Raw genomic sequence first — 25145 nt, forward strand, 5'->3', positions numbered from 1 at the left:
GCTGGAGCGTTACAGGCTTCTGCTAGTTATTGCGGACGCATTCTGCTTAAATCTTGTTGGCAACTTGGAATGTCCTTCAACATGTTGCACATCCTTTACGTTTTCCGCCTAAAGTTTTACTTCAGCATTTTCCTAATGCAACATTTATCCTGTTTAAAGTAGTACTGTAAAACAATTATTACCGTATATACTCGAGTATAAGCCAACCCGAATATAAGCCGAGGCCCCTAATTTTACCCCAAAAAACTGGGAAAACTTATTGACTCGAGTATAAGACTAGGGTGGGAAATGCAGCAGCTACTGGTAAATTTCTAAATAAAATTAGATCCTAAAAAATTATATTAATTGAATATTTATTTACAGTGTGTGTATATAATGAATGCAGTGTGTGTGTATGAGTGTAGTGTATGCTATGTTTATATAAAAAAAAAAGGGTTAATCCTAGGGACCTGGCACCCAGACCACCTCATTAAGCTGAAGTGGTCTGGGTGCCTAGAGTGGTAAGTATATGTTGTATATGTTGAAATAAAGAAGAAGAAAAATAAGAACTACCGTATATACTCGAGTATAAGACGAGTTTTTCAGCACATTTTTTGTGCATGCGCATTCAGCCGAAAGGGAGGATCGGAGGCGGAGAGGAGGAGGAGAGCTCCCCGCCCGGCGCTGGAATAAAGGTAAGTTTTAACCCTTTCCTCATCCCAGAGCACGACGGGAGGGGGTCCCTGAGGGTGGGGGCACCCTCAGGGAACTATAGTGCCAGGAAAACGAGTATGTTTTCCTGGCACTATAGTGGTCCTTTAAGGTACTATTGTGCCTTAAATTTAGATAAGAAAAAAATTTTTAGCAGCCAAAATATTGATTGACTTCACTGGGTCAGAGAGCCCTTGCCATCTCTCACAGCCTATTTCAGAGTTTTGTGTAACGTAGCTTGAGACAGAAAAGAGTAGTTTCGATTCATCTTAGACTGGTGTGAAAATATCTCTAGAATACATGGAGTCCGAGAGAAGTTCTAGCAATAGCAGCACAATGAATAAATAAGCCGTTGTTCAATTAAAATATTGACAATGGATCACAAAGCCTGACCCAAGTATGTGCTAAATTTCATATCACAGCCTAGCCCTAGACCAGGCATAGGCAACCTTCGGCACTGCAGATGTTTTGGACTACACCTCCCATGATGCTTTGCCAGCATTTTGTGTGTAAGAGCATTATGGGGGATGTAGTCCACAACATCTGGAGTGCCGAAGGTTGCCTATCCCTGCCCTAGACTATTCAAAAAGTAGATGTGAAGTGGGTATACAGGAGCCACAAGTTAACCAAGGTAAATGTCACTTGGATCTGTTATCCCCACTGGAAGCATTCAGATGAAAATGGTTAAATTAAAAAAAAATAAAAAAAAATGGTCCACTAGGACCATACTTGTATCAGTTCAACTTACATTCTAAACTGCATGCTGACCATTCAGACAGGAAACTGAACGATATTAGTATTGAGAAAGCGCCAACAAATTCTGCAGCGCTATGCAATGGGTGGACTAACAGACAAACATTTGCAACAAGATGAGTTGGACACACAGGGAGGCCCTGCACAAACAAGCTTACACATGCATTCCTTAACCAGAAGAGATTGAGGCCTTAAAAGGGACACTATAGACACCCAGAGCACTCCATCTCATTAAAGTGGTCTAGGTGCAGTGCCCCTGTCCCTTTAAACCTGCAGCTGACAACATTGCAGTTTTTAGAGTTAAGTGACTATCAGCCACTAAAGGCACTTCCTGCTGATTCACAAAATTTAACTCCATTAAACGATGCCTTGCAAAACTCCATATAAATCACTGATTCAATGCTTTCCCATGGGAAAGGCCTAATGCGCACGTTCCATCCAAAAGGGTTAGAGTAACCCTTTAAGCTCATTTAAGTGGTTATGGTGCCGGAGAAAAATTCTATATACTATTTTCCTTAATGGGAGTCAGTGATAGGCAGAGAGATTTAGCTGACACTTTCAAACTATCATTGGCCACCCAAGCTTACCCTTCCTCGTTCTGCATCACAGAGAGAGGAAGGAAGCTGGAAGGTAAATACTTTGCACGCAGACATCAGAAGTCAAAAAGATTCAATAATAGAATTAATTTCTGTCTGGAGCCTCTAGTGGCTGTCTGTCTAACAGCCACTATGAGCATGGAAACTGCAAAATGTAAATGTGTCATTTTACAAAAACTGCCCGGTTTACGATTGCAAAATTACGATGGCAGCATCTCTACATCTATAATCATGAAGAGACATAGAAACATAGAATGTGACGGCAGATAAGAACCATTCAGCCAATCTAGTCTGCTCAATTTTCTAAATACTTTCATTTGTCCCTGGCCTTATCTTATAGTTAGGATAGCCTTATGCCTATCCCACGCATCCTTAATTCCCTCACTGTGTTAACCTCTACCACTTCAGCTGGAAGGCTATTTCATGCATCCACTACCTTGTCAGTAAAGTAATACTTCCTGATATTATTTTCAAACCTTTGCCCCTTTAATTTAAGACTATGTCCTTTTGTTCCTTATTTTAAATATAGTCTCCTCCTTTACTGTGTGGATTCCTTTTATTTACTTAAATGTTTCTATCATATCCCCCCTGTCCGGTCAGGGCCGGACCGGGAAATTTCCTGGTGGGCCGTGGCACCGGGGGCTGGGCTGACAGCCCTAATCATCACTGAACAGGCTCCTGTAATCCCAGCCAGCCATGTGCGAGCTGTGCAGCCGCACAGGGCCTCAGGGGAGCAGGGGGCGCCAGGTGGCCGACACAGCTCGCACATGGACGGCCAGGATTATTAAAAAAACAAAAAGTGAGGGAGCTTGTGTGTGTGTGTGTGTGCCTGCTAGTGAGTGAGCTTGTATGTGTGTCAGTGAGCTTGTCTGTAGTAAGCATGTGTGTGATCGTGAGCTTGTCTGTAGTGACCATATGTGTGCCAGTGAGCATGTGTGTGTCAGTGAGCTTGTCTGTAGTGAATCTGTGTGATAGAAAGCTATTCTGAAGGGAGCATGTGTGTGCACATCAGTGAGATTGTCTGTAGTGAGCGTGTGTGTGTGACAGTGAGCTTATCTGTAGTAAGCTTGTGTGTGTGTGTATCAGAGTTTGTCTGTACTAAATTTGTGTATGTATCAGTAACCTTGTCTGTGTGTGTCATTGAGATTGTCTGTCAATTGGCCTATTTGTGTGCATCAGTAAGTTTGCCCGGGCTGCATGTGAGTATGCTTTACTGTATAATTGAATGACCCTTAAAGGACTAATATTTTGAATTAGAAAAAGAAATGTACCAATAATAAATAATATATATATATACACATATACACACACACACACACACACACACACACTACATAGTACAATGACTTATGGGGCTGACATAGATTTTTTCCAGGGCTGCTTCGTATCCCCAGTCCGGCCCTGTGTCTCGTGTTTCCTCCAAGCTATACATGTTAAGATCCTTTAACCTTTCCTTGTAAGTTTTATCCTGCAATCCATGAACCAGTTTTTAGCCCTTCTCTGAACTCTCGTTAAAGTATCAATATCCTTCTGGAGATACAGGCTCCTGTACTGCGTACAATACTCCAAACGAGGTCTCACCAGTCCTCTGTACAATGAGACGTTGATGCGTAAAGTGTCCCTTTAATTATGAAGCAAATTATAATTGGGACATGTCTTTAAGTTAGTGAGCTAGCATAGAGAATTCTGTGTTACGTTATGTCTTATATATGTTTTTCTCCTCTAGATTAAAAATGTAAGAAAATGCAAAGAGGAGTAGTAGTAGGCTATAGTTGGTTTAAATACAAAGACGCTTTTTGACAGATGAGGTTTGTGCAAGAACCCTCGCCTTCACGCGGTTGTGTCACTCCAATTCACATCATTTTCCATAAAGGCACACCCCTGAGAAAACTACAGCTTAAAATAGAAGCCTTCTCACAAACAAGCAAATTATAAAAGGAAATTAATCCCAAGAGTCAACAACCTCTAAAAGACTGCGAGAATCAACAAGTCTGAAATTTCAGTATTCCTTTGCTGCAATCACTCCATTCTATCAGGCCAGTTTTTAAAATTAAAAACACAAAATGTTTCCTTGTGTCAATTATAGATTAAGTTAATACTGAATAACAGACACAGATTGGCTAGAATTTGCTATAAAACATGCTGATAAATATTTGCTGCTGAAGTAAGCATATAGTTCATATGAAAGCTTGCTAGTAAAACAATACCTCAACTAAATGTTTCATAAAAATGCAAAAAAAAAAAAAAAAATGAACCCCTTTGGGATCAGGAAAATATAATTAAAAAAAATAGGTTCTGGTGATCATTGTATTAATACAGTTATCAAAAATGAAAAAAAAATACATATTTTGCGGCAAAAGAAATGGGATACTTTTCATTTCAGACTTTGGACACACTGTAATACCTTTCTCCCTCCTCTCTAGATCAATCAGAGTGCAGAGAGAGATGAAAGTGGGGGACGTGACAAGCCATTATTTATAAGCAATCACAGTCATTGGCTGTTACAGTAATTCCATGATCACAGAATATGCTTATTAGCTATTCATGCACTGCATTACTGCTGAGGTATTGTGTAAAAGCCCACTGACAAGGATCCTGGCATACACTGCTGTACCTGGATTTCAGCTGTCAATCATAGCATAGGGTCCACAGACTGGCCTTCACAGTGATCCTATGCGCACTAACAGTTGTGGGCTACTACTGAAAAGCTGGGGCTATCAGTAAAAGAATGTGCAAACCACATTTGCAAAATGCAATATTGTGCCTCATTTTGATAGCCGTGGTGTGCCGAATGCAGTGAAACTTGCAAAAGTTGAGCAGTTTTAGTGGCAAATTGCATAAATGATGGCAGTATATCCCGTATGTCGGCTGTCACATAGGGAGTTAAATCTATTTTTAAATAAGCTTGAAATGGAGATTTGAGGACATTTAATTTACTCTTTATATGCCCATGTCTTTGTACAGCATTTACAGGGACACAGTGACAATGTTGAAACAACAAAAGGGGCATAGAACAATACGGCATGGCCAAATTCTCCAATATCACACTGTTTACAGCCGCCATCCCCCTGGGATGTTCACGCAGAGTAAACACATTGACAGATAGTGAAAGAGAGAAACTTCACAATTACAACATCTCATACTGAGGGGTGGGGTTTTAGGTAGTTAGGTGTTTTTTTGTTGCATACTTTGACAAAAAGAACCTACATCCATAGCCTCCTCCATAGCACTCAACGTCGCACCCAATTTTTTTTTATATTAATATATATATATATATATATATATATATATATATATATATATATATATATATATATATTAAGGCAATTTTGCCTGTATTTGTGGGTGGTGCTTGGTATCCACTCCAAGCCTACTTAAGGCACACCCCTTACCTTGCTCCTTACCGTTCGAGGTAAGCATTGAATGAGGATCCACTTCCGGGTTCTCTCGGACGCCATCTTGGTTTTCAGTATCCATGAGTTTTTCCGCAGCAAGCTGTGTCCAGGAAACCTGTTTCAGGCCTTTCCGTCCGTCCAGCTTCTTCTGAACCCGGTCATCATCGTAGATTGCGTCCCAGGGACTCCTAAACCGTAAGTTAGACCTACCTGTCACGCCAGGATCGGTTCCAGCGGCGTACGGTACAGCACGGGTCCTCGCTTTACGGTTTTTCCCTGTTATGTCGCAAATTGAACAAGCCGTTCGCGGTTTTCATTTCGTACGGTATTCGGCTAATCAGTATATTAGCTAAAGTTGTCATTTCGCATTTAACTGTTCCGTGTTACAGTGAAACAGTTATCCTTTTGGTTGTTTCGCCGTTCGGCACTTATTCATGATATGCTTAAACACGCTTGCTTGTTCGCATAAAAATTCATGCGTATAAACGATTCATTCTAGCTTCTGTTTCCCTTCACATTGGGTTTCGGTTTTCTTTCTATGTATTATGCATAAATCCTTTCGTGGATTACATTCCCCATTTCATGTATACCATTCGGTTAACGATTTGCTTGATTAAATAGATATAGATTAATTCTATTACTGTTTAACCCCTTAAGGACCAAACTTCTGGAATAAAAGGGAATCATGACATGTCACACATGTCATGTGTCCTTAAGGAGTTAAAAGGTATCAGTATTGTATTAATTTCCATACAAAACCAGCTCACATAACTGTATGGATCAATTTGACTCCCACGCTTTCAGGGGTTTTCCATACTTATCCATTTTCAGTCAAGCTGGTTCAGCCTACATTACAGGCCTCCTTTCTGTGTTTTTAAACTACGACACATACATAAGGATACAGTTTCCTTTTCCAAGTAATGAATTCTCGGGTTGAATCACACGTACTGATCCAACCAATCACCAATTTTACATTACAGTAATATTATATATAACTTTAAATCACTTTAAAGCATTGTTTTCATCCCTGCCCTTTTGTTGTTATTCAATTCCTCTTTTACTACTTGATACCCATCATACATTCCCCCCCCCCCCCCCCCTGTTTTAGACAGAATTTAGCATTAAAAAACACGGCATCACTTTGCCTTGGTAACACATTTATATTCTCATGGTACATCACTACACTTCATTTACCAAATAAAACTCCACAATCAAGCCCTTAAAAAATACCGCTGGTACGGGCTACACAGTCTATACCATTCCCACACAGTCCACACTCACTATACTACTCTCTTTTTTTGAAATTCTTTATTTTGTTTGTGCAAAGGTGAAACATGTGGTTTGTCACTGCCACAACAGCAGGTGCAACCCGGTGATATACATACGATTACATATGGCAATAGAGATAAACATTGCACATTTTTAAGTAAGTTAGCAAACAGGTTTAAGTTGTTAAGTCGTTAAAAAATGAGAGATTTGCATATATGTTCAGTCGATGTTCGCCTTATCAGCAATAATGAGATTTGCACACATTTTGAAATGAGAAGATATTGTTGTAAGTTAATTTTCACACGGGTACGCTATTTTGCTTTAGTCGTTACTAAGAGTTTAACGTGCACAATTTTAAGGAGGAAAGCATGCTAGTTAGGCATAAAAGTCCTGAGGTCTTCAAGCTTAATTAAATAGTTGTATCAATTGATTAACATTAGATAGGTAAAAGTTAACCCTACTACATCAATTTTGCTAGCATATATGTGTTGTGATATTCTGATTTGCAGTGCACTATGATTCCAGGGGTTAGTAAGTATGATTATGGCTAGCAGGTTTGTCGCACTGGGTTTTTATGCTGATCTTACATCTAACAATGAGGACTAAGTCAAACTATGAGAATGTTAGAAGGTAAACCATGTTAAGTCATGAGAAACATCATAATACGGTTTATGATTATTGCTGCTTAGCGACTATACAGTACTTTACTTTATTTGATGCATTAAACTTAAGTATAGATTTAAGCATACGATGCCAAGGATACAATAGTGCTTAGTTTTTGTCATCGGGTGAGACACAAAATCCGGTTGGTTAGATAAGCAAGTATAGCTCGTGGAGCCTAACTGCTAAGTAGCATGTTATTAGGGTCACCTCAAAGTAAGGAAAATTAAAATGAAGAAAAATAGAAAAGTAACAAAAGTATAAAGCTCGCTTAACTCTGGGCTAGGCTATGCTTAGTTGGACTCAGTATGCAATCTGCGGGCTACAGATATTACCCCCTGTGATCCACGGTGCGAGCAGTCCAGAGAACAGAGTCAAGCAACGTATATAGATGCCAGCCGGCATTCATGGGAGTTCGATTAGGGCATATGTAGCTGGGCAGCAATGGGCGGTTTGCCCGACGTTGAGTCCAGATCGCGTTGGGGTCAGCCGATGCCCTGTTGCGGCCTGCTGGATGCCCCCCATGTCGGCATTTGCTGCTTAAGTATACTCCTCGGTGCTAGGGAGCGTAGAGCTCCAGAGCCCTGTGGGGGGGTGTTGAGTGCCTCCCAATCCATGCGTCTGGCAGGGTTATCCTGTCCTGGGCTGGGTATCTGGGGTGTCTGCCAGGCACTTTGTTGGTGCAGGGTTGAGAGAGTTACTGAGTTGGAGGTTGGTCGGGAGCACCGGCGGGTCCTCTTCTGAAGCTTGAGGCCATGAGTGCCGTTATGCGAGGGTTCCGGCGCCGGTTCCCGTCCTAGTGAGTGTCGGCTTTGTCTCCGTCGCGGGCTCGCTCGGGAAGTGCGAGGTGGGGTCCCCTGCAGATGGCGTCTGGTAGCCGGGCGGATCCACGCCATCGCCTCCTTCAACGCTAGCATGTAGCTCCTTCGTCGTGCTTTATGCGTCGCCCAGAGGTAAGTACTGATCCGTTCTACGAACTCCCACATGTGTTTGGGTGGCTGAGAGGACAGTCGCGTGGAGCCGCCATTTTGGTCAGGCCCTGGTCGTCTCGTTTGGCTGAGGGTTTTGATGATCGGTCAGGCGTTGTTATGGGGGTAATCGTCCCCAGCGAGGACCGGGATGTCCCCCGCCGGTCCAGAGGGGGGGGGGGTAGCAGGGCTGCAGCGCGCTCTTGATTGTGAGCTCTTCCCGGGCCGGGAGATCGGCCGCCTCCCCTGGGTTTCAGGCTTTGCTCGGGTATAGGCCGCATGGCTGGTACAGGTATGTCGGCGGTGCACCGGGGCCGGACTGGTAGCGATTGGTTTGTCATAATGCCAAGCATCCGTTCCCGCTCCCCCTGTGCCGCTAGTTTGGGTATAGCCTTCGATTTTAGCTTGTTCATGCCCGTCGTTACAGGAGCTCTCAGAATATGCAACCAGACATCTTGGCTGTCAGGCCCCGCCACTACTCTCTTTTTTACCCGTTTCAGGCTGTCCAGGTTTAATATATATTTCACCACACGATTTCCCTGTGAGATATTCATACTACCAGGTACGTACGCCTGCTCATATGGTATTCTGCCATACATTTCATTTCTCCCCCCTTAGGTTAGAGTACTGGCAATAGGGTCATAGGTTTCCCAATAGGTATTTACCCCTTCTTGGCAGTTGCCATCAGTTAGTGGTCCCGCGAGGCCAACACCCCACCTCAACGTTTCAGAGGCAAACACCCATCGGCCCACACGTGAGTTAGTCGCCTTGCATGTTGCATAGAGAGGGCCTCACCTGTCACTCCCCTTTCCTGTTTTTCTGTGTTACAGTCACTGAGAGGCCTAAAATTCCTGCCACTACGACGGGTGGCCTTAAATCCCCTTGCGCCAACGCATAGATAGAGCCTCTCAAGCCACTTGGCAACTAGTAGGGCCTCACCTGTCACCAAACAAGTGTAATGTTTCGCCATCCGGTTTAGCTAGCCTGCCAGTACGATTTTGGTGGTTTTTCATACACTAATTAATTGTTTTGTTTTTAGCTATCACTCCTACACAAGGAGGAGAGGTAACTAGTCCAGCATTAATCAGATCCTGGACGATCCCTCGTATAACTACAGAATTGAGGAGACGACAAATCCCCTTCCCCGCTACAGCAAGGAAAGCAGAACTTTTCAAACTACTATGTACCTCAACTAAAAACATGGATGCCGGGGAAGGACCTAGCCAGTCCAACCCAGGAGACATACATTCAATGTTGTGTTCACTTATGGCGTCCATGAGCAAGGTCAACTCCAGGCTGGAGAAACTTGAGTCGGTTACTTTAGCAGGGCCACCCGCTGCTGCTTCACAAGCACCAGCTGACTTGTTATTAGTTGCTCCAGCCATCACCCTGGATGACCAAGAAGTTAGCCCTGCTCATATGATCCCTGAGCACATAAAAAGCGATATCCTGGAAGGTAAAGACATCAACCTGGCTTCCCTGCTGATTGCCTCCCAGGATATTGTGGAAAATAAGACTTATGCTTATGATGATGTGTCTGTTGTTGTCAGATCTAGGGACGCCCGTCTAAACAGGAAACTGACTATCCCCGAGTTTGTACTGGCCTTTGATATTTACCGGGATGTCATCTGTGCGGTCTATCCCAATAGACGAGAGGAGTTTGATCTTTATATGCACAAGCTGGTAGAGCTGGGCAACAAATATGGTGGTTCAGCCTTTTATGACTACCAGTGGCGTACACACAACCCATGGGGCCCCGGTGCGAAAACTGATCCATGGCGCCCCCGCGCGCTTGCGCTTACTCTGCACGGGCTGGGGCCACAACACATGGCGGTGGGCACTTGGTCGCATGGCTGCGACCCGTGCGACAGCGGTATGTACGCCAGTGCATGCATAAACACATACAATTAAAGGACCACTACAGACACCCAGATCACATCAGCTCAATGAAGTGGTCTGGGTGCCAGGTCTCTCTAGTTTTAACCCTGCAGCTGAAAACATAGCAGTTTCTGAGAAACGGCTATGTTTCACTGAGGGTCAATCCAGCCTCTAGTGGCTGTCTCATTGACAGCCGCTAGAGGATTTTCTGCGATTCTCACTGTGAAAATCACAGTGAGAAAACGCTGATCGTCCATAGGAAAGCATTGATTAATGCTTTCCTATGGGCGGTTTGAATGCGCGCATGGCTCTTGCCACGCATGTGCATTCTGAGCTGAGAGGCGGATTGGAGCGGAGAGATCCCCAGCGCCAAGGGAGTCCGGCGCTGGAGAAAGGTAAGTGCTTAAGACACACACACACGCACACTCATGAAAAGACACATACATTTACTGACATACACACACACGCACGCACTCTCACACACACACACACACACACACACACACTAACACATACGTTTTTTTATTTTATTTAATCCCCCCAGCCTCCTTACCTGTGGGAGAGCTGAGGGGATTCCCTGGGGTCCAGTGGTGTTGCTGGCCCTGCTGTCACCCGGCTGGCGGGCACGGGAGGGAGCACTCTCCCATGAGTGCTTCCTCTTCAGCTCCCTCGCGCACCGCATACTGATGCTGGCGCCGGAAGTTGACGTCATCTTCCGGCTCCGGTTTCAGTGCGGTGCGCGAGGGAGCTGAAGAGGAAGCACTCAGGGGAGAGTGCTCCCTCGCGCGCCAGCCGGGTGACAGCAGGGCCAGCTTCGGGGGGCCCTGAGGTGGCCAGCTCCTGGGCCCCCCAGGAGAAGAGGCTGGCCCAGTGACATACATACCTGGGTCGCAGGGTGGCCGGGCCCCCTGGTGGGCAGGGCCCGGTCGCAGGCGCAACCCCTGCGACCCCGGTATGTACGCCACTAATGACTACCATAGGTCTTTTTCTGCAAAAGTGTCTGGAGCCTTCTCCCAGTATGGAACAAGGTCCAACTGGGGAAGGATTGATACAGTCATATTTTGCAGACACTTTGCAGGTCTAAGAACACCGGCTTGTGCATACTGCTTCTCTACGGCCCATACGACAAATTTCTGTCCCAACAGAGCGGAAGAACATGCCTCCACGCAAGGAGCAAGTTCCTCTGGTGTTCCAGAGAAATTGACAAGAGACAAACTGGGACGCCCAATCAAGTTTCTGGGCAAGTCCCAGATGTGTAATAATTGCAATGTTGGGTCTTTATAGCGGTTGCAGATTATTGCATATCTGTTTAAAATGTTTTAGGGCACATGCCAAAACCATGTGTCCAAATAAAATGTACTCTAAGCCTTACCTAATATCCATTAATATTCCGGTATTTACTGCATTTATGTCACATCACCCATCTAAACACTTGGTGGACTTTCTTATCTCTGGTTTAACAGAAGGCTTCCACACGGGTATTCTACACATACCGTCCGGGATTCTGGAATGCCCTAATCTATAATCTGCACAACACAATCCCACAGCTGTTGACACTCTCATAGCCGAAGAAGTTGCGGAGGGTTTCGTATTGGGGCCTTTCAAAGCTCCTCCATCAAAGGATGGCGCACTAACCCCATTGGTATTGTCACAGGGAAATCTTCCCTTAAACAAAGACTCATCATTGACTTGTCTGCACCACACTCATCAGCCAATCCCAGTCTTAATTCCCTCATACCCTCTGAAGAATTCTCCCTGCAATACACCCCCATAGATCACGCCATTACAGCTATCATACAAGCAGGGGTCGGAGCATGGCTTAGTAAGACCGATATTACTAATGCCTTTAAATTGCTGCCAATCCACCCCACACTGTGGCACCTGCATGGCATCAAGTGGTCCGGGAACTACTATTTTTTCTCCCGTTTAACTTTTGGGTCCAAAAGTAGCCCAGCTATTTTCGACACATTTGCCGAAGCATTGTGCTGGTTACTTTTGAACATAGCCAGATGCCCTACGGTATTACATTACCTGGATGATTTCTTACTGGTCGAGGAGAATACTTCCCCTCCTAGTAGCCTCAAAGCTACCACCAAGCTATTCAAGCAACTAGGTGTACCAATCTCCCCTAAGAAAACGGAGGGGCCAGACACGATTATCACTTTCCTGGGTATTCAATTAGACTCAACCACAATGCAAGCAAGCCTACCACACGACACGATAGAGAACATTCTTACCTACATCAACCACTACCTTCAGCTCGGTACTTCCAACCACAAAGAGCTACAGTCCCTGCTGGGTTCACTAAATTTTGCCATGCATATCATACCTCAAGGTCGCTCGTTCATATCATGACTCTTGTATCTTTTTCCACGCTTTCTACATGACACACACAGGTTGTCCTTAGATACTCAAGCTACGGCAGACTTACGCATGTGGAAGACATTTTTTTTTTTTTATGTCAATCTTTCTTTTATTGAGGCAGGGTTTAAATGGGATACAGAATGGAAAGAAGGAGACGCATAGCAGTGGTACATAGTGGGAGCATTGTGACACAATAGTACATCTCCTACGATTGGGAGCCTCATTTTTTAATTAATTATTAAGTACGTTTACCAAAGATGTAGGATCATGCAAATAGCAGTATTTATAAAGTTAGCTTTGAACCATACGGTGATACCGTCAGCAATAGAGTAAAGGTAACCAGAGTAAAACTAATGAGTATCATCTGACGTACAGTCTATGCTTAACTTGGCATGAAAATAACATAGAAATAAACAGGCTATGGGACACGCAACCTGGTCAACCGTTATTCTGAGCTAGTTTCAGGCTAATCTGGTTTAGGACGTTGCTACACAATTTACATACATTGACGTTGTAGTAGAAGAGGCCTAGACCTTCAAGCTGGGTAGGTAGAGAACATTTAACAGAGGGAGCGGGCTAAATGCTAAAAGTATTATTGACATACGCATCTAGTTAAACTTAAAAGGTACACAATGTGGAAGACATTTTTAACCACTTGGAAAGGTAAAAGTATGTTCCTCCCTCAATTGACTGACTCATCACCTACCATTTGATCAGATGCGGCATCTACCACAGGTTCTGCAGCAATTTGGGGGAATGAATGGCTTTGGGGCAGCTGGCCTACAGCAGTTCAGGATTTGGAAGGTTGTTCCACTACCTCAGCTCTCTTTGAGATCTATCCCATCGTGGCGGCTGCCGTAGCATGGGGTCATTTATGGGCAAACTTGCCAGTTCGTTGCTACTCAGACAACCTGTCACATCATCAACGAAGGTCGTTCCAAATCCCTTACGATCATGAGATTTCTGAGGAAACTTACTTGGTTGGCAGCTTGTCATAATTTCTTCCTGTATTGTTTCCATGTTCCAGGTATATGTAACACAGCTGCTGACAGTTTGTCTCGTTTTAAATTTCAGGCATTTCATCAAGCACTCCCGTCAGCTGCGCCCACAGCCACCACTACTCCAACATTCCAACAACTAATACTGGACTAGACACCATCATGCATCATAGCAGGACACTATCCCAATTGGCACTGTCAAAAAATACACACAAAACATACAACAGGGCTTTTACACTATTCAAAAGATTCCTTTTGGAACGTAACATCATGCAACCATTTGTTATGACATCTTTTTGGGGTTTTGCTTCTTTTTTGCCACCTTAAACTTAAAATGTCATATAACACCATCAAACTTTATCTCACAGGCATTCAACACCATATGCTAATCTTACAACCAAACAACACAAGTTTCATGGCCGCTCACCAGATTAAGACTATACTCAGAGGCATTCAGAAATCCGAACCCACACGTACATCACAGAGGCTACCCATAGACAACCATATCTTCGAAGCATTGTCTAACCTGCTTGATTTAAAACCTTTTGACACCAACACAAATTCTGTCATCAAAGCAGCAATATACATAGCTTTCTATGGATTCCTAAGACCGTCCTAGAGAGTTCACTACAACCAACGCAACACAATCTACTCCTATTCTCCTCTATTCCCACTCAACAAAACACATGGATCATTACATCCTGACTCCATCCTCAATCCAAAACCAGTTAGCTTATACCAGTTAAAATGGTATCCTCACTCCAAAACCAGTTAGCTTATACCAGTTAAAATACCATACTATCCCACGCACAACAGGTGGTGCCCCGTCAGGGTTCTTGATGCATACATACAGCATCATAATTTACTGCCATCACAATCATTACTACTATTACAAAGTTCGGTACTCACCACTACAACCTTCATGACCTACGTCAGGTCTTTACTCACTCAACTGGGCCTCAACGCAGCTAACTACTCAGGGCACTCCTTCCGCATAAGAGCAGCATCCACAGCCTCCAGTGTCAACATTCCAGTTCATGCTATAAAAACACTGGGGCACTGAAAGTCATCCGCTTACTCACGATACATACCGAACCTAGTACAAGAATTAAGGGATGCTTTCAAAAACATGTCTGGTTGATATATGTATCTGTATTGGTTGTTTATTTAATAAATTTGATTACTTAATTTTTGCCCTCTTCTTTCTCAGGCCTACCTCATCGTCGGTTCCGGCACACGACAACCGACTTGCTCTTTTTACTATCCTACATTTAATTATGTTATTTTACTCTGTACTATCATGAGCACCCAATATATATATATATATATATATATATAACCAAAATACCAGAGTATTGCAGTATGCAATGATACCTTTTTATTGGACTAGGGCTAGGCAACCTTTGGCACCCCAGATGTTGTGGACTAGATCTCCCACGAAGCTCTCCCTATTTAGTAGACAGATATAATCCCAATGAAAATGTGTATGCACTTAAAGAGAAACTATAGTCACAAAAACAACTTCAACTTAATGAAGCAGTTTTGGTGTATAGATCATGTCCCTGCAGGCTCATTGCTCCATTCTATGCTATTTAGGTGTTAAATCACTTTGTTTATGCAGCCCTAGGCACACCTCCCTGTATGTGACTGTAACGGATCGCCTGGCACCCCGACTGGGTCCGCCTCGCCACTGTGACTTACACAGCCTTCCTAAACACTTCTGTAAAGAGTCATCTAATCTTTACACTCTATTGAAAATTCTGTTTAATTTAGAATTTCTTATCTCATGCTCAGTTAATAGATTGCTAGACCCAACAGGAGTCTCCTGTATCTAATTAAAGTTTGATTTACAGAGCATGAGATACAAAACCTTTAACCCCTTAAGGACGGTGGGCGTGCTATGCCGTCCTTGGGGACCCGGCTCTAAACGCCGGCGAACAGCATAGTACGTCCCCGCCGTCCAGGGGACTTACCTGCTCGCTGGCGATCCCCCACTAATATTACAATCCTCTAAGTCACATCACTGCCTCTGTATTTATACGTTTTGTATTCGTACTTATGGGTCAGTAAATGACATTTATTATACCAATAGTACCAATCAAATATATATTTATTTGAAAAGGAAATTATGTTGCAATATTCCACTTTGACTTTGCATGGTTGTGAAGTTTTGCTGGCATTTCAAAAATAACCCCCCTCCCCCACTATCCATCAAAAAAGAAAAAATGCATTTACAGTGACTGGATCAACCGCTTAATGAGGCTTATTTACCAAAACATGAATTGACAAGGATGGACAGGATTTACAAACATAGCAACTTCAAATTCGAATGGCAAAATTTTAATCAAAACTATATTAAAAAAACAAAACAAAAAAAACCGACATCTGAATCACCTATTTTTGCCTTAATTTTGCCATATTTTAAAATCAGAGCTTTGTGAATAAATTTAGTGAATAATCCCACTTGTAACATGTGTGCACTATTTTCTTTCACTACACTGAAATCTACTACAGCTTAGTTGGGAAATATTTGCTTCGGCATTAGCATTTAGATTTTTAACTGGGCACAATTCATAATTTACAGAATAACCCACTTAATGGGTGTAGAAATGTTCCAGATTTGGGGTAAATTACAGATAAAATTGTGAATTGTCAGGAACTCAAAATGAAGTTCCAATATTAAGCCAAAACTGAAAACATTGCTGACTTTTTCTCCATAATTCAGCTATTTTGACCAAAAACCATGAAATTCACTTCAAGTGAGAATTATTATACACAACCTTCAAAATCTGATTCCTGACAATATGAGAAAGGGACTTCCCAAAGAAATCTAAGGCTGTTAGTGGGTATGTGGCACATAAACTAGCAAGCAATGAGCTCTGATCTACAGACACTCCTCTCAGCTGTCTGCCAAATCTCTCATCTGCATTCATAACCAGACAGGACACGTCTTCACATGGCAACCAGCAGCAGGAGATAGAGATAGGTAAGCCAGCCAGCCAGCCTATTTTATTATATACTTATTTCTACATGGTGGTCTTATTACCTGTAAACTCCATACTGCCCAGAGTGTGCACAGTGCTCCCACCCCCAACCTCATGTGTTCTAAATTGGTTTGTTTAGGTTACAATGTATTGCCGGAGTCTTTTCTCGGTTGTTATGGCAACCCCAGGCAAATAGTCTAAAGCTGGAATACGGAAGCCTAAAGGCCTTGATTGTGTCAAGTCATGCGCAGTTCATAGGCTGCTCTCATAAGTAGACTAGAGACGTTTTAAAAAAAACAAACAAACTAATACACTCCTCATACTGGACAGAGTCAATATTAGCATATTACAGGTAGCCAGACAGACTGGTTTTTCTGCTATAGGCAGTGAAGGGAAGGAGAGAGAAATACAGATGCCTGGTGTTAATTATAGAATTAGTGAAGGATCTGTGTTGGAAATAGCTGTTTGAACTGTAAACCAACAGATTGTTTTGAATTAATTGATTAAGAAATATTGAATTTGACTTAGGAAATATTTTGACATACAGACAGACAGACACCAATACAGACACACAAAACATACCAAACAAACACACGCACATAATATTTAAGTCACCCTCCTGTTTCCTACCTTTTAGGTGCAGGAGGGTGACTTTCCCTGGGGTCCAGTGGTGGCTCAGGTTGATGGGAGTTAGAGTTCCCACTCTGACTCCCTCTTCTTCCTCCCGCGCGGCTCTCAGTGATAGCTGGGAGGAGTGATGGGGAGTCCCTTCATCCCAGCGTGTGATAATCTCATCACAGGGGGCCCTGTCACGCTGTTAAAGTGCCCCAGCGCTGACCGGGCCCCTTGAAAATCCATATCCATCGGGTGGCCCTGACAGCATAGGCCACCCAATGGGCACCTTAACATGCGGCCCCGGCGGTTTGCCGTGCGGGAATGATGATGGCGGGCACCCGGTCGCAGGGGTCTGCAGGGCGGCCGGGCCCCCTGGAGTGACGGGCCTGGTCACAGCTGTGACCACTATATGTACGCCAGTGGTCTGAGGTATGTAGGGCTGGACAGGCGCTTGAGTGCGCCTGACACTTCTGTTAGCTCAGGGGAACAAAGGGAAGCATGAAGAAACCCCACTGGCTGTTTGATTGACAGTCTGGAGGGTGTTTAATTATTTATAAAAGTGCTGATTTCTAAAGAAATAGAAGTATAAACTGCCATTATCATATAATACTCCACACCCATAATGCTTTATCGATTTGCAATGGTCCTTTAACCTTGTAATGTAAACATTGCAGTTTATAATAATTACTTTTACATTACAGGTTTAAAAGGACTAGGCCACTTTAGTGGTCATTCAAGTTGTTTTCAGTAAAAGTTTGCATTAGGGTATGTCTACAAAAAAAAGTGATGTATAATTTTTATTTTATCTTTATTTGTTTGACAGTGGTATGTCCCTTTTTGAAGTACAGAACTTACCAGTTTAATGTTTCCACCTAATGAGGGACATCAGGTGAATTCAGGATGGGGAAACTCCCATGAGGGTGAGTGAAGAACAGCAAAGTCTGGTTGCAATTAAGTGTTTCCTGGGCTTCACCACAGTTTGTTACAGGTGAGTGATCTATAGGTAACTCTTTTGTGAATTATTTACTAAACTCTGAATTATGTTGAAATACCTTCTGGCAAACATACACCTATAATAGCCGATCTCTGACCCCTCTATAGGCACAGTTTTTATATTTTGTAATTTGTGAGTGAATCCATGTTACAGGGAGAGGGACTAGTATTGTTCTGTTGCATTATAGTATAGTATGCTGTATAGTTGAAGTAATATGTACAGTTACACAATAATAGCTGTATATAGTTTAGATTTGATACACACCTGCAATTGGACTTGTCATATACAACCTGATTCCTGAACACGTGTTATTACTTAGAAACATAGAATGTGACGGCAGATAAGAACCATTCGGCCCATCTAGTCTGCCCAGTTTTCTAAATACTTTCATTAGTCCCTGGCCTTATCTTATAGTTAGGATAGCCTTATGCCTATCCCACGCATGCTTAAACTCCTTTACTGTGTTAACCTCTACCACTTCAGCTGGAAGGCTATTCCATGCATCCACTACCCTCTCAGTAAAGTAATACTTCCTGATATTATTTTTAAACCTTTGTCCCTCTAATTTAAGACTATGTCCTCTTGTTGTGGTAGTTTTTCTTCTTTTAAATATAGTCTCCTCCTTTACTGTGTTGATTCCCTTTATGTATTTAAATGTTTCTATCATATCCCCCCGACTTCATGAAAAGTGCTGACCTGCAGTATATGGAAGGTGTACGTGACAAAAGTTCCCAAATATTCAGAATTAATCAATAAAATGGGAATTGCTGGAAATGTAAAGTGAATTTTAATTCTTAGTCCAAACTAAAAACACAGCAGCATGTAACTATATTGCCTTAAAACGTGAAATTCATTTTGAATTTCGTGACCATTTACACTTGAGTGACAAACCCGAGTAGGACTGAAGTATTTTTCATGTACTGCCCAAAATAAATTAAAATAAAAGATGTCCATGCAATAAGGATTTGGTAGTGCTTCACCAACGTTCTCAGAGGTTTTTTCTTTTATTTGCATTGCATGTCAGACAGGGCATCGTGAATGGGCAATTATGGTGCCCTGAACATTTTCAGGTTCAGGCTACGGTATCTGTGCTTCTTTTTTGAATTGTTACTTCCTCACTCTGATTCGTAGGTGCTGCTATCTTTGTTGCCTCAAGCTCCTGGAGCTTCGTACTTTAGGAAACATGGCAACGTCGTACTCTTGATCACACAGGAGAGTACAACACAGAGGTGTATGGAAGATCTTCTGAGAACTCAGGATCCTCCATAGACCAACTATCACAATATGTCAGAATATGCTTGTTTTTCCACAGCTGTTGAGATTGGCAAAATGTTGTCACCTTAGACTTTGCCTATAAGATACAAATTTTGCTATCTTTGTCTTATGATTTTTCTTAAAGGACCGCTATGGCATATACCAGGGGTGCCCAAAAGGTAGATGCCCAGATGTTGTAGAACTACAACGCCCATGATGTTTTACATGCCTTTGGAAAGGCAAAGCCGTATGGAAACTGTAGTTTTAAAACATTTTTGGGCACCCCTGGCAGGGCCGGCGCGTCCATAAGGCGGCACAGGCGGACGCCTTAGGGCGCACCGGCTCTGGGGGCGCAAAATTCCAGTGACCGGCAGGAGGGAAGTGCTCCCTCCTGCCAGGTCACCTCCTGGATCCCCGGCGCGGCGTCCGGCTGAACTGGATTGCGAGGTGGCGAGGGAGCTCTGATCTCTCTGACCGGCTCCCTCGCGCGCCTTTTGCTGATACCGCGGGAGCCGGAATATGACGTCATATTCCGGCTCCCGCGGCATCAGAAAACAGCCTGCGAGGGAGCAGATCAGAGCTCCCTCGCAATCCAGTTCAGCCGGACGCCTCCCAGCAGCCCCACTGGACCACCAATGAGAGACCCACGCCAGCTCTCCAGGTAGGGAGGCTGCGTGGGAAATTTAAATTAAATTTACATTATTTATTACTGTGTGTGTGTGTGTGTGCATGTGAGTATGTGTGTCTGTGAGTTTGTATGTGTGTCTGTGAGTTTGTGTGTGAGTATGTGTGTCTGTGAGTTTGTGTGTCTGTCAGTGTGTGTATGAGTGTTTGTGTGTGAGTTTGTGTGTCTGTGAGTTTGTGTGTGAGTGTGTGTCTGTCAGTGTGTGTGTGCATGTGAGTATGTGAGTTTGTGTGTGAGTATGTGTGTCTGTGAGTTTGTGTGTCTGTCAGTGTGTGTATGAGTGTGTGCATGTGAATATGTTTGTGTGTGTGTCTGTGAGTTTGTGTGTCTGTGTGCATGTGAGTATTTGTGTGTCTGTCAGTGTGCGTGTGAGTGTCTGTCAATGAATGAGTGTGTCAGATAAGTGAGTCTGGCTGTCAGATACGTCTGTGTTTGTCATTGAGTGTGTGTGACTGTCAGTGTTTATACACCCCTGACTGTAGCGTGGCCAAGCGGAGTGTACCGTGGTACAGGAACTTCTGTTTCCTGTTCCCGGCAGGACTGACAGGAAAAGCTCACTGTACCGGGATTCGCTCGTCTCAGCCACGCTGCAAGAAAGGTAGGAGGCACACCAGGAAGGGGAGGGGACCACTATCGGGGTGGGTGGCGCACCAAGGGACAGGGAGAGGAGGGGAGAGATACCCTGAGGTACAGGAAAAGGAGGGAGGGGGAGAGGAACACTAAGGGACAGGAAAAGGAGGAGAGAGGGGATAGGAACAGTAAGGGTCAGAGAAGGGAGGGGACCATTAAGGGACGGGGAGAGGGGCTGGATGTGAAAAACACACAGCAGGGCTTGGGAAGGAAAGAGACACACACAAAGGGGCTGGGAGAAAAGGAGTCAGGGAGGAGTAAGACACACAAGGCTGGGAGGAGTAAGACACACAAAATGTGGGAGGAGAGTCATACAAAGAGGAGAGATAGGAGACACACAGATATTTAAAGACTGGATAAGAAACACAAAAGGGAGGTTAAGAGGCACAGGTGAAGATGTTTTTTATTTGGGGGGGGGCGGAAAAATGCATCTTCGCCTATATACCCAAAATTCTTTGCACCGGCCCTGACCCCTGGTATATGAAATACAAATGTGAAGGGATAGACTGATAATCAGTTATGCCTGCTATAAGAGGCAATATGGAGCATATTTCTGAATTGGTATCAGTCTTGTTATTGACTGATGAAATACCAGTCCCATTCACCGCATGGTGTCTTCCGCATCTAAAAATTCCAGCTGCCAGCTGTCACTCCTCCCTGTGAGTCCCAGCATGCAAAGCTCAGCCGGAGGCATGGCTGTGAGACAGTGAATAATGTGCTGTAACGTACGGGGCCGGCTGACTGATAGGAGTGTGATCTCTGTCAGCATGTTTAGTCTGACATCCAATAGAGGCATTTTAAAACCTGCAATGAAACATTGCCATTCCTGCAGAACTGCAATGCATTCACTTTCATGGTTAAAGCTAGATGGACATGTCACCCAAACCACTTCATTAAGATAAAGTGGCCTGGGTGCCTATAGAGCAGGGGTTGGCAAATTTGCTTTGAATCTAGGAGCTAGCTAAAAAAAAAACCTTAGGAGCCAGGTTTTTATTTATTTTATTTATTTTTAACTAACAAAGCGTTATGTTCAACAACAAATAATAATAATAGTTTTCTGGTGTCTATAGCCTATTCTTTCAGGCCTTTCAATTTAAACACTTACAGAGAAAAGGCATTGTTTAAATTGTTACCCCTAAAGTGCTTCCTATGTCAGTGCCGCATAGTGTGCAGCACCTACATTCAGCATGTACACGTTTTGCATAGAGAGGATCCTGTCATCTTCAAGCAGAGCCTCCATATCTTACAGCTGGCTACCCGTCCTGCTCCACTCTACCTTAGGCGGCAGCATGCCTGCACTCTCTCCATGACGGCTGCCTGCTTTGGTGGTGCAGAAGGAATTACAAACCCCTTCTGTCACTTGCCTTAGTTCAGCGCCGATGTCCCTCAGCACTGGTTCGTGCTCCATCTCTGCTCCTCCTCTGCCTATGTTACCTATGGTTTTTTTATGATGCTGGATGTCCTCATGCAGAGCAGAGCATGAGGACGTCCAGCATCAGTTAGGTAGAGAGCCACTAGAGGTGGAGATAACCCCCCAAAGGTAATTATTGCAGTTTATTAAAAACTGCAATAATTAACTTTGCAGGTTTAAGGGACCTGAGACCCTGCACCCAGACCATTTCAATGAGCTGAAGTGGTCTGGATGCCTAGAGTGTCCATTTAAGGCCAAAATAGACAAGCTGGAATAATTCTCCAAGACAGCTATGTTTCAAGTTTGGCTATTTTGGTCGTAAATTTGATATTTATTTTAATTTCACTTCCTGACAATACTCGGTTCAGAAAATAACTCTGGTAGTGAAGCATTGGGGACCTACAGTGTGCGCACAGCAATCGCTTTAATAACCTGGATGATTCTCGTAGAGAATAACTGAATCCAATGGTTCTGTGTGAGAAGTATTAACTGCATGGTGTGGGTGAAGGGGGCAGACATTACTCTCGTTTTTCAATGGTCTTCAGGTTGAAGTGTCTCTGGTGGTTTATCCAAGATGTAAACATTTCTATTTCTCCATACACCCCAAAATCAGTGTTCTGTGAATGAGGATGCCTGTGTGCGGAGAAAAAAGGGTGGACTACTGACACAATTTGGCACCCGTAATTGGGGTGGGTCTGTCTGAAGAACTGGCAGCTCAGCCTGACTTAAATGCACACCCGGCTATTAAATAGTTGTCCCAATGAGGGCGAGCAATGCAGAGAACAGTGTTCCAGTTCTCTTTGCAGGGTGCTAGTGCCCTTAACTTAGTGTGAGCATGTCCTATGATGTGCTCAAGCTAGCCTCTTTGGGGACAATTCCCTCGTATCCCCAACAGCAGACACCAGGTTTTAAACACAAGATGGCGAGAAAGGACCCTAAAATTGCGACTGCCCTGCCAAAATTGAGGCAGGTGGGAGGCCTTCTTGTTAGAAAAAAAAAGAGACAATGTCTTTGCACCAAAACCACTTCTTTAAGATTAAGTGGTTTTGTTTCTTAAACTGTCCTTTTAACACAGGGCTGCTGGAGGTTGCTATAAACAACGTGTACTTGTCATGCAACATCTGTGGAGATTTTGCAATCTCTGATTTATCCTAACAGTTTAAAAGAAAAGGCTCAGACAGACATGGGTGGTTTTATGTATCCCTCTACAGCCTTTATGAGTCACAGATCATTTAATGTAAATCTTCCCTTAGTTGATTTTTTTTGCTCATGTAATTCTGGTTATCTGTACCCCATATGTGCATAATTTACAGAAACATAAAGCTTGAGTTGAATGATTTACTATTACCTGTATGAGATCATTTTTTTCGCTAACTCCTGGCCTTCTAAACCTACACCAATAAATTGCACCAACTGACACCGAAATCCTTGGTTGATTTTATGTTTCTCCTGCTGATCTGACTTTAACCTACGGCTGAATTATAGTGAAGTCTCTGTAAGCGTACACATAAATGTACAGAATTACATTTTATGTTCTAATAATTTATAGGAACATTAATAGAATCCCTGCTAAGCAGAAGACCCCAGTCATGTTCTAACAGCTTGCTGGGGTTATTTGCTAAAGTGGAAACGGTGGAGTACTGACAAGGGAAATTGCACATTTTAGTCCATGATAACTGAAGATGTGATGGAGTTCGTATTTTGGGGGGTCTTTTTGTTTGTTTTTCGTGTTTTTTATTTATTTATTTATTTTTATTTTTTTTATTTCATACACCTCCCTTTTCTGTCCATGTATCGCGATAAATTATTTTCATATCTGCTAAAACTGTAAGGGAGCATTAAAGTATTTGGCTCATGGCCAGTCAAGTCTGTGTGCCATCTCTGAATATGCTGTCACATACAGAATAAACACAGTTACATAAATGCATACAATATTATATATATATATATATATATATATAAATTACTTTTTTTTCATTGATATATTTGCTAGCATTTTGCATTAGCAGGTGAATTTTAATGCGTGCGACTGACACCAACTTTCTCCATTCTCTCTCTGACTTTTCTTCCATTAACATTCTAGAGGTTTGTCATTACACCTTAATGTCCGTGTCCGACTATAAATTGAGTCCTACTTACACCCTTGTTTGGGATTACACCTCAATTTCAAAACCCTCAATCTTCCACACAGTCGCCCAGAACTACAATTTAAACTAGTGACACTAATGGTAAAAAGCTCTGACTTTTATAAATCAGTTCATTTACACTTCTAAAAGTCTGTGGGAAATGTGATTCTCACATTAATGAGATGATTCAGGCTATGTAAAAGTCTCAAATCTTCAAGTAGCTTCCTAAAACAATTAAATGCAGAGCGTATCCTGTAATATTGTAATATTGTGACAGTGAATCTTATATTAGTTTTAGATTATACATTTAAAAAAAAAAAAACACCCACTTAAATGTACAAAAATCTGAACATAAAATTGTATTTTATTTTAAATGTTTATATTCGCTTTTTTTATAAAATTGTGCTTAAACTTCTTATACCTGTGATCTAGGAATACACTGGCAATATTCACAATTCAAGCCGTATTAAAGGCAAATATTATACTAACCTGCATATTTTCAGGATGCTTGTGAGGTTCAAATGTTTTTTTTTATGCATATGTACACATACTATAATTAATTTATCTATGTGTCTGGTGCATTGCTCAGTGTTAACAGGCCATTCCAAGCAATATAGTAGGTACTTTTCTGAATAATTACCTGCAATGGTTGGCCAGGGATAAGATGACAGTCTCAGAATATCACTGCTGCCAAAATGAGTGCGTCTGCATTTGCGAAGACGGTAGCAGAAGAAGCCAGACTGGTGACTGGAGGAATACACTTGAGAGTTTACCCGTTTAAAATCGGTTTGTTACTTAAAGGATCACTGCAAACACCACAACAACTACAGCGCACTATAGGGGTTATGATGGCACGAGTGCACTTGCACTCCCAA

General features: G+C 43.0%; 1 protein-coding gene across 1 annotated transcript in view; it reads right to left on the reverse strand.

Annotated features, from left to right (window-relative positions):
* The window catches only part of FANK1 (fibronectin type III and ankyrin repeat domains 1), a 125676-nt gene extending 108999 nt beyond the window's left edge, over positions 1-16677 (reverse strand). The window contains exon 1 of the mRNA XM_063433621.1: positions 16618-16677. Coding sequence (XP_063289691.1) covers positions 16618-16630 — 13 coding nt within the window. The 5' untranslated portion in view covers positions 16631-16677. The remainder of the gene's footprint in view (positions 1-16617) is intronic.
* Between the last annotated feature and the right edge of the window lie 8468 nt (positions 16678-25145).

This window comes from Pelobates fuscus, chromosome 10 (assembly GCF_036172605.1).
Source record: "Pelobates fuscus isolate aPelFus1 chromosome 10, aPelFus1.pri, whole genome shotgun sequence".
Classification (NCBI taxonomy): domain Eukaryota; kingdom Metazoa; phylum Chordata; class Amphibia; order Anura; family Pelobatidae; genus Pelobates; species Pelobates fuscus.